At 42.2% G+C, this 13,203-nt stretch overlaps 1 protein-coding gene across 5 annotated transcripts in view; it reads right to left on the bottom strand.

The window, feature by feature from the left end:
- The window catches only part of KCNC1 (potassium voltage-gated channel subfamily C member 1), a 122,896-nt gene that overhangs the window by 27,269 nt on the left and 82,424 nt on the right, over positions 1 to 13,203 (bottom strand). For all 5 annotated transcript variants that reach the window (XM_054275613.1, XM_054275610.1, XM_054275614.1 and 2 more), the window contains exon 2: positions 10,888 to 11,821. In XM_054275613.1, coding sequence (XP_054131588.1) covers positions 10,888 to 11,821 — 934 coding nt within the window. The remainder of the gene's footprint in view (positions 1 to 10,887; positions 11,822 to 13,203) is intronic.

The raw sequence follows: 13,203 nt of genomic DNA, 5'->3' as shown, positions 1-13,203 counted from the left end.
ACCAGCCTGGCTGAACAGGGAGCTTTGGCTGGAACTCAGGAAAAAACAGGGTGACTTTCACCTTTGGAAGAGGGGGTAGGCAGCTCAGGATGACTACAGGGATATCATGAGATCAGGCAGGGTGAAAATTTAAAGGGCCAAAGGCCAACTAGAACTCAATCTGGCTATTGCCATAAAAGACAATAAAAATCTTTCTATAAATACATTAGCAACAAAAGGAGAGCTAAGTAGAATCTCCATCCTTTATTGGATGTAGGAGGGATATATGACAGAGGGTGACGAAAAGGCTGAGCTATGTAACACCTTTTTTGTCATAGTCTTTAATAGTCAGGCCAGTTTTATTCTGGTACTCAGTCCCCTGAGCTGAAAGACAGAGATGGGGAGCAGAATTAATCTCCCATAATCCAAAGGGAAATGGTCCGTGAGCATTAAGACACAAGTTTTCAGGCCAGAGGGGTCTGCCCAAGGGTACTGAGGGAGCTCATGGAATGGCTTACCAAGGCACTTTCCATCCTTTATCAGCAGAACTGGTGCACTGGGGAGGTTGGCAAATGTGACACTGAGTTGCAAGAGTGGCCAGAAAGGGGATCTGGGGAACTTCAGGCCTGTCAGCCTGACCTTGGTACCTGGGAAGGTCACTGAGCAGATTGTCCTGAGTGCCATCAGGTGGCACATGAAGAACAACCAGGAGATCAGGCCTAGCCAGCACAGATTTAGGAAACTGCTTGGCCAACCTGATCTCCTTCTATACCAAGGTGACCCACTTAATGGATGAGAGAAAGGTTTTCCACAGCATTCTTCTAGAGAAATTGTGTGCTCATAGCCTGGAAAAGTGCACTGTTCATTGGGTAAAACACTGTCTGGATGGCTGAGCCCAGAGACTGGAGATGAGTGGATTCCATCCAGCTGGCAGCCGGTGCCAGTGGTGCTCCCCAGGGCTCAGTGCTGGGCCCAGCTCTTTTTGATCTCTTTCTCAGTGATCTGAATGAGGGCATGGAGGGCAGCCTCAGTCAGCTGCAGACACACCAGGCTGGCTGGCAGTGCTGATCTGCTGGAGGGCAGGAAGGCTCTGCAGAGGGATCTGGACAGGCCGGAGCGATGGCTGAGGCCCGGCTGTGTGAGGGTCAGCCAGGCCAAGGGCCGGGGCCTGGCCTTGGGCACAACAGCCCCAGACAGGGCCACGGGCTGGGGCACAGGGGCTGGGACCCTGCTGGGCAGAAACGACCTGGGGGTGCTGCTGACAGCAGCTGAACATGAGCCAGCAGTGCCCGGGGGCCAAGAAGGCCAAGGGCACCCTGGCCTGTATCAGCCATAGTGCGGCCAGCAGGACCAGGGCAGGGATTGTCCCCCTGTGCTGGCGAGGCCACACCTTGAATCCTGTGTCCAGTTCTGGGCCCCTCACTGCAGGAAAGACATTGAGGGGCTGGAGTGATTCCAGAGAAGGGAAATGGGGCTGGTGGAGGGTCTGGGGCACAGGTCCTCTGAGGAGAGACTGAGGGAGCTGGGGATGTTCAGCCTGGAGAAAAGGAGGCTCAGGGGAGACCTCATCACTCTCTGCAACTGCCTGGAAGGAGCCTGGAGCCAGGTGGATGTTGATCTTCTCCCAGTAAGAAGTAATAGGACAGAAGGAAATAGCCTCAAGTTGCAGCTGGAGAGGTTTAGATTGAATATCAGGAAACATTTCTTCACCAAAAGGGTTGTCCAGCATTGGAACAGGCTGTCCAGGGAAGTGGTCAGGTTGCCATCCCCAGGGTTATTTAAAAATTGTGTGGGTGTGTCACTTTGGAATATGGTTTAGTGGTGGACTTGCAGTGCTGGGTTAGAGCTTGGACTTGATGACCTTAAAGACCTTTTTCAGCCTAAAGAATTGTGTTATTCAATGATTTCTCTTTGAGATGTTGCATGGAAAGGAAGTACTTACAGTTAAATTCCCAACTCTCTTGAGTCTCTTGAAGTCAAATTCCACTTGTGTTAGCAAGTTGTTTCTGTTTTAGTTGCCTGGATAGTGTTTACTCTGCATTAATATTCATTGTCCACTCATCAATTGCATCAGTATAAATTACTGTATTCTTTTATGCTGGACTGCATGGAAACTCTGCTGTGCTTCTTCACTTATTAAGAGAGGGTCAGAGCATAACAGCAAATCAGGTAGTAAAGGAACTTCACACTGAGACAAATAAGCTTTTCTTGAGTTGGTACATGACTATAGTGATTTCTGAGTTCCTGACAATTAAGAATAAGCAATAAGCTTCATGCTGTCCCTCTGGAAAGTGATCAGAATGTCTATCAGCTACTTTTAACCATTCTTTAAAACTAGTTTATGGGAGTAATTGGGGAAGATTGTAAAACAAAATGCTTTGCTCAGGACATCATTCAGCAAAGTAACAATTATACTTCTGTGCCAGACAATCTTTGGCTACAGAAATCAATTTTACAGGCTACAGAGCCTCATATAGGATTAAGAAATGTGAATCCCATGGGTGGGGACTCATTTTTCTTTTGTTTAATCAGGTCCTCAAAGTGAAAGGGATATAACTAAATTACATTAGAAAAAGAATTATGTAGAAGATATATTAAACCACAGACAAAGGATGACAAAATGATGAAATGATGACTTGGAGAGTGTGAAAGGAAGTTTAGCAGAGAGAAGAACAGCATAGAAAATCTGGATTTAAGCCTTTGAAAATGAGCAATGATATGTTGACATAGGCACCATTGGTTTTCACATGAGAGTGACAAGAATCCTAGATTGGTAGGTTTGGGAGTGTTTTCTTCTGGAGAGTAATGAAAATTAATTTTTCCCATGCAGACTATCTGAAAAAAAAGAAAGTAATTTGACTAAATAGCTCTATTTTCATACCAAGTACTTACTCTTTGCATTAATACCTCGCATCAGGTTTTGTGTCACAACCTCAGTGAAGTTACCTATAGTCTGTGACATTCCTGGTTCTTTTGCAATAAAGAACTGTTTTGTAATCTCCTCGGCTGCCCAACATGGAGCTCAGGTTGATGGGAATTGGAGAAAAACTTCACAGAATAAAATGTGACAGTCTGTAACATACACAAGTCGCAAGCAACGTAGAGCAATAACAAGTAAATGTTAACAAACAGAGCGAAAGAGAGAAAGAGAAAAAAGAGAGAAATGTGAACATGTAAAAGAATTAAGATTCCTATATAACAACTTCATTTTAGTTACCCCAATATTCTAAGGCCTTTAAATCAATATCTACGTATGTTTATTATAGTTTCCTGGTTTTTATATTACTGCATATTTTGAAAATTCTGAGTACTGAAGGACTTTACACTGCACGAGAGCAGAATTTAGTATGCTACATGAATTATGCAGAATCCTTCCAACCCAACCTACCTCTTCAACATTTACTCACCACCAGGGTCCCTCCAGGAAGCCGTGTCCCCAGGAAAGGCACTCCAGTGACGGTGGTGACCGTCTCTCCCAGTACTAACTCGGCCAACATAGTAACTTCACTCCCAGAGAATATCACCCTTGACAGGTACTACTTCTTGAAGTGAGGTGACAGTATGTTGGCTGCCTACCTACTGGTACTGCTAGAGAAGTACAGGAGCTTAGGAAAGTTGATCCAGTGCATCTTGCTATTTACAGGCATTACTGGATATGTGCTTAATGCAGTGCTGAGAACAGTTGCTTCTGGAAATCCTGCATTGCAAAGAGCTCTGGAAGATCCTTCCTAGTTTCATCCTGATCCTCTCGTGAGTTTATTTATACCTACCCCGAACACCTGAGAGTCTCACTAACACCCAGGGGATCATTGACAGGTTACAGGAAAATGCAGTCAGGTGAGTCATGTTACCACCTTATATTGCTGCTCTGACTGAGGAATACAGTATGATGATCTATACAGTATGGAAGGTGTCTGAGACATGGAACGTGGATGAATGAATACAAAGAACAATGACAGCAGGAATGGTAGAGTGCTTGTTATTCCAGCTTTGTGCTTATAAACAGACAAGCAAGTCAACAAAAGGCTCAGAGAAAATATCCAGCAAGTATAGTCCAAGAGGGATACAAGCAAGTGGACTGGGCACAGAACTGGGACCTCATACCCTACACCTCCTTGCCCCTGGCCTTTTGTAGTAACAGGTAAGTGATCTGGTGTGTTTAATTGTACTGCAGCAGAAATGCACTTGTTGCACAGAGGTGCCTTTTCTTGTATCTGTCCTGCAAACACCAACCATACTTGGTACAGCAGAAGGAACTTATGCCAAGAGTATCTTTTTCATATTCCAGGAATGCATTCTGCACTGGCTGGCATAGGAACCATGTGCTTGAGAAAGAGGATTTACCATATTTATATCTGCTTTGTGCTGGAGGATTGGCGCAGGTTGGCCTTATTTGGCTGAAGTGCTTGTATCTGTGTTTTCCCATGACTCCAAGTGCCTTGTGCTCATTAGGTTATTAAGGCATGAAAACTCCTAAAATTTATTATTTAGTTCTGCATTTGTTTTTTTAGCTTAGTGCAGTCCTTTCCCTAAACACCCTCAGCCCTGGCTGAGGTCTACAGGGTTTGTATGGTGAGATTTTCTAATTTTATAAGTTTTTTTTCACATCTCACCTAGTGCCAGAAAAAAACATGAAACATTAAGCACTGTGCTTGGATACATAGCTCCTCCTCTTTGTTTTTAAATTACTTGACATAGAGGATGGTTTTTTTTAGTCACATTCTAAAGTCAACAGTAGTACAAGTGACACCCACCAGTTTTATCTCTACAGGAAGTGACAGATGAATAATTGTACAACAAGGTATTACATTATATTAGTTATAGATTCTGCTTTACATGTGACCCTCAGCTGTGAGGTTGCAGGAATGCCACACGAGGCAGGGGGCAAGGAATAGATCCAAAGTGCTTCCACAGAACTGTAGGCACTTAACTGACAATATTGAATTAGAGCTGCAGTCACCTGTGATCTCTTATGGAGAAAGGCACCCTCAGAGGACAACTCAGGTCATAAATGAGTGGATTACTCTTGAAGGCTGCCTGGTTCTTCTTCTAATATAAGGGGGGCCACAGACAAATTAAAATTAAGTTAGATGAGAAGAACTGAGTGTTATTCCTTTTGTTTTGAGCTGTTAGCAATTTCTCCATTAGATCCCAAACACTCCATCATCAGTGATATCAAGATGTGATCATTACCTCATTTGCTATTTTGGAGTGAGGAGGTTTGGATTTTAAAGACTAGGAAGGCTAAGTATAGTGACAAAAGAAAAAACACCTCCCTATTACCTTTTCCACTGCCTTTTTAGTACTTTTTATGTCCAACACCTTTAAACACCTGAGCTTTTTAAGCTGAAACAGACCTAAGCTCTTAGCAATTACTTTGCCATCTACTGTCCATCTTACAGAGAGGGGCAAAGGTTTTATGACACTAAAATTAGATGAGACTTTTTTTTATAGTGTTCAGAGACACTTGATCAGAGAATTGGCTTCCTGGAGGTTTGAAGGACCACCACAGTAACTACATACCTATGGCTTTAACAATGCTTTGTTCTCCATAAAAGCCACCGAGGTTCACCAGCTGCAGTGAAATGTTAGGCAGCAGAATGGGTCTCTGACAAGAGCTGCCTAGAGTTCCCAGCTCCCACTGAGCACTGGCACTAGAATTACAGTGCTCAGCACACTTCTGACGTTAGAGGCAGTGTGTTGCACAAGGAATAAGGGTTATTTAGGTTATGATGACAGAAGAGATGAAAAATGAAGCCCTGAGAAAAGAGCAGCTCCTTCAGAAAGCATGAGTGATAAAGCTGGAATGGGTAATTCCACACAATTTCTTTAAAAGGAGATCAGCTCTCTCTCAGGAAATTGCATTGAAATAATGGATTCCTAACATCACAGTTTGTTCCAGTTCATCTGACCATGGAGTGCACTGGAGTCAGTGCAACTTTGTCGCTCCCTTCTGTCAGTGTTAGACTTGGATTACCTTAACTATTCAGACATCAGGATAGTCCAGGGGTGGGTTATTGAAAATTTACTTTGGGGCAGAGAAGTAAAAGAACCACAGAATGTTTTTCTGAAGCTGAAGTCTGTGTAAGTAATGACAGATATTACCCCTCTCCTCTTAGCTGCCTCAGTTATAGTAATTTTCTGTGTATTTTACAGCCGTGCACTGAATAGAGAATTTTGCCACAAGTACACTGTGAAAGAGCCTTCACAAGAATATCCTTGGAGTATAGCTTAAGTGAAGATGCATGCAGAGTGGATAAGAGAGGTGAGAAATTCTTAATTTGGCCATGGTTAAGTCAATATAAACCTTCTTTGTGCTGGTGTTGTAAATATATATATGAAAAGAATAAAAGGGTGGGGTAGATCTCTGAACAAATCCCAAATAACCTATCTCCTTGGCTTATGTATTATGAATGCATTCTTTAGACCATTGCTATGTGGCACCAGACAGTACTGTAGGCATCTAATGAAGTTATGAATTCTTGAATTCTTGTTCTAAATTTCTTTTACATATTGGGAAGTTACATTCACTGCTTCATCCAGTGACAACTCTGAGATGTCACCATGCAGTCAACTGGTCCAGCAGGTAAGCACACAGCTCATGTAAGAGAAGGACTGAGGAACTGGGCAACACTTTAAAAACAAAACTGAGAGCTTTTAATATTTGCTTTGCAATTTTTGAGGTCTTAAAATGTTTCACTATGTACTGAATTAAATTATTATACCTGTAGGACAGTGTGAGGTTTGGGACAAAAGTAATGTTTAAGTGGTTGGAACCATCTTTCTCTGGTTTTTGGTATTTTTTTTTCTTACTTTTTCTTTTTTTTTTTTTTTTGTTTTCTTTTGGTGCTTTTTTTTTTTTTTTTTTTTTTTTACTTCTGTTATGATACTGACTGTTTAGAATACTCAAGCCTTGAGATAAAAGACAGTCCAGCATAGTGTTGTCAACCATAGACTATGGTTGACTGATGCTTTTTTAGTTGTATTCAACTAGAAACTTTGCCACAGACCTTTCAAGTAATCTTCCTCAATTAAATTAAGCCCTGTGTCAACTGAAAATATTGGAGATTATTTCAATTTTATCTTTGCTGTCCACTTAGCCTGTTGGGTATTTGATTGCAGTATAGTGGTTGTCCTGTATAAAGTGATGCCAAAATGAAGCCCTGATCTTGAACAGGGCCTGTAAACAGCACTGCATTATGACAACATTAATCCTTTGACATGGAGATGTCAGAATTTGCTGGGTGTATGTTAAGTGAGGGGGGACACTGTTCTCTATAGTTTGAGATATACCCAGGTAAAGGAGTTTTGGTCAAATTGGTCAGGTGAAATCTGCTGCTCTGTATCAGGCCCAGTTTCACCAGGCACTCTTTAAGCAGACAATGATTTGTATAGAGGAAATTTCTCCTTTCTTAATGCTGCTGGTGAAGGTCTGCCTGCAGCTCTAGCTCTGCCATCCTCTACTCTGAAATGCCTTTCCTCCCTTTTGCTGCTATCCCAGCCACCCACTGGTGGGATCAGACAGGATGGAAAACAGGAAGAGCTGCTGCAGAAAGGGGAGGTAAGGTAGAATGAAACTAACATTCTTGAACTCTGAGAGATTAAAATCAAGTGCTGTTAATTAAAGATACCCTCCTGCCAGGTGTAGATTAGCCCAGGACTGAGCTGCTGAGAGTGTTGGGGGCAATAAAAAGATTTAATTCAAACCTGCCAGTCTTTAAATTCAAAGCATCTTTGCTTTGGCTGCAAATGACCACAGCAGCTTTGGCAGCAGCTGTGCAGCCTGTGGGCAAAACTCTGCTGTTTGCATGCCTGTGCCAGCAAAGTGCTCCTTATCCTGGGAGGAGGCACCAGGCAGAGCTGTGCTGAGCTCTCTGCAGAGCCCCCTTGGCCCTGAGGGCATGGACCAGGAACAGATGTGAAGTGCTGACTCGAAGAATGAGAGAGAGAGTTCATGTGTAGAACTGCTTTATGCTCAGCCCTGTTTGGTGATGTGTCTAATCACTCCACTACCAATAATATATAGAATTAATAACTTCATGTGATGTCCTTTACACCTGAGCAACTAAGCAGGCTTTTTGTTTTTTTAATAACATATTGGATAAAAATCACACGATCTTATGTGACCTAGACACTGTCACACTGAACCTTTACAGTTAAAAATTACAAGAAATATGCTGGACAACTTGGACACTATTTTAGAAAAGTTGGGCACCCATTCTGTGTTCCTAATGCAATATTAGCTATAATATTAACTATAACTAGTTGTTTACAGTTAGATGTTAACCAATCTAAAGATTTTCACTGCTTGCAAATCCCTGTTTTCATATAGTGCTGGTTATGGTTTCAAAAACAAGTCCGTTCCTGTGAATGCTTCATGTTACAGAAATGAAACTTAACATCCGAGGCAATGCGGATCTTGTCTTAACAGTTTGGTCCTGATGTTAGTATTTTTTGCTTTTCTCCTGCACACATATAGATCTTTCCCTATTTGGAAACTTAAAGATGCAGGCAATATTTTTTGCTGCTAGTGGTGCATAATAATTATCAGAAACAGAACTCCAGCTACAGTGTTACAATTTTGTTAGCTGAAGTGTAAGTGTGCTTTGTTGCTTCTTAAAATATATATATATATGCTTATATATGTATATAAAAATAGTCTCTCTTAATTATTGCAGAAATAGATAAGTTGCTGCTACTATCAATACTTCATGGATATTGTGGTAACAGCTGAGTTTAGAGCACTGATGGTGGTGAAACAGTTCCACATTGAACCAAAATTACATATATTCTCAGGATACCAGGGTGGAATTGTACTGAACTTGTAGAGTTCCTGGTCCTCCAGTTCCCAGAGAGGAGCAGGGTAGGTAATGGAAGGAACTTTATAAAGCCAGGGATTTCTGAGCTGATTTCACTCTGTAGCTGACTGCTAAAGTACCTCAGAGTCTGGCATTTCTTGCACCCTATCATGGAGCAGTTGGCACATTGCTCATGGTAGGAGACACACAATACTGCTGTGCCCTCTTTCCCTCTTGATCCATGATACCACAAAAGCACCTGCTTTATGAGGGAGTTTGCTGCTTGAACATGAGCAGTGATAAGCATTTGCAACCTGAGGGGAATGGATGATAGAACCATCGCTTGTGTGCGCCAAGGGTACAATTGGTACAGTCTATCAGTCATGTGAATTGTGATTGGCCTGTTGCAATGGAAATAGCCTTTAACAAAAACAAAATGAAAGCTATTTACCTTTTGAATGGATTTTACATACTTGCACAGAAGGGAAAAGAAATAGGAAAGGAAGAGAAAAGAGAATAGGAAAGAAGAGAAACATTCCCACCAGCTCTTCCCCTCCAAAATTAGCATTGGCATTGGTGAAGTCACACACAAAGGAAAGTCTCACTTTCTTTGTGCTTCTCACAATGACATCAACATGCATGGCTATGAGATGATGAGAAAATATCTCGCTCACAATGAGTAACAAATTAGAATTTTCTTCAAAGCAAAAAATGATAACACAAGACCATCATAGGTATATGCTAGCTCTTCCAAAACACCTGTTTTGAACTCTATATCTGTTGAGATCACTTGGCTGGCGATCTGTCCTTTCTAATATAACACAGGGGGACATTCTGAAAAGGCTAAAGAATGTCTACTACGCAACTTGCAACTTGGAGCATCTGCCAAAAATGAAGTTGGCATTGTTTTCAACGTGGTTATCTACTTTCAAATTACTCCATAGAATAGATAGTGATATTCCATGGGTAGAGGTAGATTATGGGGTTTAAAAAATCAAATTGGAGCCCCGTAATTTTGTGTGCTATAGGAGTCTCATAGAACTGAGATATTCCCATAATTAACCACTAGCCATGGGATATTATAATATATTCCATGGTGACTAGTATTCTTTCCATTTCCCTCCCCACTCCCAGTAGAATTAGAATGGTTAATTTAGCTCTGGTTTCACCTATTGCTAACATGAATCAGTACAATTAAAAATAAGAATGAGGCAATCACTGTTTAGGCCAAACCAGTCAGTAATGACCAGTCAGACCTTTTCCAGTTGACCTTTGCTGCTAGAAGGTTGAAAGAGCTGTAACTCACCAACCCATACTTGCAAAAGGAGCATGTTTTAGAAAATGTGGTTCAAAACTCGTCATAGTTCTAAATGCTAAATTCTAGTGGAATATTATAGAATAGATTGATTTGCATGCCATGGAATAGACATCCTTACATCTAGTCTTGTCTCAGAGTGAGTCATTTTGCATTAGTGTCAAGAATTTGAGCTGTTGTTCTACTTTGCAGTTAATCATCAGAAAGAGACTGGATTGTCTCATGAATATGCATGATGGTATAGTTGTCCCTTCAACTTACTAGGCACCTAGTTTCTGTAATGAGATGTACAATATCTGCCATTTAAAACAGCTGAAAGATCCCAAATGGGAACAAATGAGAAAGCATCTGGCTGTTTCGAATTCCAGCCCTGTTTTGTCAGAAAGCTCTGTAATTGCTGAGTACTTGGCTCCTACTCTGCTCTATGAAGCATTCAGCTCTCAGGAGCCTCTGAAATGCATTACACAGTCCAGCAACACAGCTGTAGAACTCTCAAAATTCTTCCACTAGATGTAACAGCTTTCCAAAATATCTTGAGACTTGTATGCCCTTAACCAGGACCAAAGTTTGGGCTCCTAGAGCGTGCTCTCATCCTTAGTTTTGCTGATCAGCCTCCACTGTACCATTTGTCCCTGCAACCTAGACTTCACACATATTATTCACTGTGTGATGGTGGGACTAGAATGGATAAATGTGCTACCCATTGCTCTAAGAAAGCAGTCTGGCTGAATCTTAAATCACTACGCGGGATGGAGGTTAACGGTCAGATGGACATTCCTCTAAGAGGTTTCCTACCTGCTCTGTTAATTTCTAAAATTTCTTCTTGGGCCAGTGGGCAAGTGTCGCTCTGAGTACTGTGGTGTGGAGAGTTTACGACAGATTTACAATAATTGGGGGATCCCAGCTGGGGTGGCCTCGGGATATGCTTCTTTTTTTTCTTTGGTAGCTTCTGCTTAGCCATAGCTAAGGAGTAATACATTCCGAAATTGTTCACAATGACAGGGACAGGCATGGCAATGGTCAGTACACCAGCGAGAGCGCAGAGGGCCCCCACCAGCATGCCTGACCAAGTCTGAGGATACATGTCTCCGTAGCCCAGGGTCGTCATGGTGACAACAGCCCACCAAAAGCCGATGGGGATATTTTTAAAGTGTGTGTGTTCACTGGCACTAGGGTCATTTGGTTTAGCACCTATTCTCTCGGCATAATAGATCATCGTGGCAAAGATTAAGACGCCCAATGCCAAAAATATGATGAGCAGCAAGAATTCGTTTGTGCTGGCACGGAGGGTGTGTCCCAAGACCCGCAACCCGACGAAGTGGCGGGTCAGCTTGAAAATTCGCAGGATTCGCACGAAACGGACTACGCGGAGGAAGCCCAGGACATCCTTAGCAGCTTTGGAAGACAGGCCACTGAGTCCAACCTCTAGATAGAAAGGCAGTATGGCCACAAAGTCAATGATGTTCAAAGAGTTTTTGATAAATTCCACCTTGTTTGGGCAGAAAGTGACTCTCATCAAGAACTCAAATGTAAACCAGACCACACAGACACCTTCGATGTAGGTGAGAAAGGCTTCCGTCTCTGCTTCCCTGTAGTGCCGCACCTGGGTGTCATTCCCGATGAATTCAGTTTCTGTCTTGTTCACAATGGGGTTAAATCTCTCGTGGGTCTCGAGGCAGAAGGTGGTAATGGAGACCAGAATGAAGAACAGGGAGGCAAATGCCACATACTGTGGAAAGAAAGATATGAGAGAAATGTTAAACCGTAGGTTAAGTACGCGGGCTTTGATTCTGAAGCATCAGGGAGAGGCAAGAGCTGTATTAAATGTGACTATTATGCCAAGCTTTCTTCCTGTGGGCTTAAGATGCCAAGTCTCACCTGCAAAGACAGCCTAACATTCAGCCTGGGAGGGAAAGCAGTATATAAGTACATGTTAAAATCCATTCTTATACAGATAGCGCCTTAGTGAGAGCGTAAATTTAAGCAAGCACTTAAATCTCAGGACTGTCTGTGGGATTTAAGGTTAAAGACATATTGAAATTGTACCTTCCTGATCTTAGTCTTTTGTTACTTCCTTGCCTTAAAGAGAGAGCACACCTTCCAGGACAGCTGCCAGACAGTACTTCTCTCAGAATTCTCTCAGCAGTATCGTGGCTGCTCTCAGCTTAGTGAGAGCTGTGATGTTTCAGATCTCAGAAAGGTGCTAGTAAATACTGGTGGCAGTCTCAGGTGGGCTCTACAACAAGGAGCAGAGTCCTTGGCATCATCAGACTTTCTTGGCAAGCTCCAGACACAGGTTGAGAAGAGTTACATTATGAAACAGAGCTCTCAAATGCCTCTGTTTTCAGTTCCCTTCTCTAGATCTTTTGGGAGTGGGGGATAGAGGGGTTAAGAAAGAGGTTTCACATAAACCTGTCAGCTGAACCCGAAGGACACACATCTGTTGGCTTTCACCGGACACAATTTTCTTGAAGAGATTCTCATTACAGTGTAAGACTTGTACTAGAATTAGATTAATTTTTTTTTAAGTATGTTGGATTACTATTACAATCTGGCCTTGAATGTTTCCAGGGATGGGGTATCCACTACCTCTCTGGGAAATCTGCCCTTGTGTTCTACCACCTTCATTGTAAAAAAATCTCTTATAGTATAAATCTTCCCTTGTTTAGGTTAAAAACATTACCCTGGGTCCTGTTATAAGAGGACTTACAAAAAAGTCGATCTGCATCTTTCTTATGAGCTTCCTTTAAATATTGACAGGGAGACCTTGTTGGCAGCAATAAGATCTCCCTGGAGAATTCTATTCTCCAAGCTGATCAAAGCCAGTTTTTTTTAGCTTTTCTCAGCGTTTCCTCAGCCTAAAGGAGATCTCTTGGTTTTATTCCAGGATAATTGAGGGGTACAGTCAGTGCAGTCAGGCCAAAATTCGCAAGTCTTGTAACCACAGTTGCCCTATGCAGTCCTCCTTTAATCAATTAAATAATTTGCACATATCTTGGTCTCTTTGTGTGTTGGACTAGTACAGTCATGGTAATACCTCTTGCCACTCCACTCCCTACGTCTGTTAACCTTCTTGTTTGTCGTGTGTGTCACCTTGACAAGAGATTTCAT

Source organism: Melozone crissalis, unplaced genomic scaffold, assembly GCF_028551555.1.
Source record: "Melozone crissalis strain CALT ecotype California unplaced genomic scaffold, PUWL_Pcris_2 ptg000018l_1, whole genome shotgun sequence".
Lineage (NCBI taxonomy): Eukaryota > Metazoa > Chordata > Aves > Passeriformes > Passerellidae > Melozone > Melozone crissalis.
The sequence above is the reverse complement of the archived record's forward strand: the minus strand, read 5'-3'. Positions and strand labels throughout refer to the sequence as shown.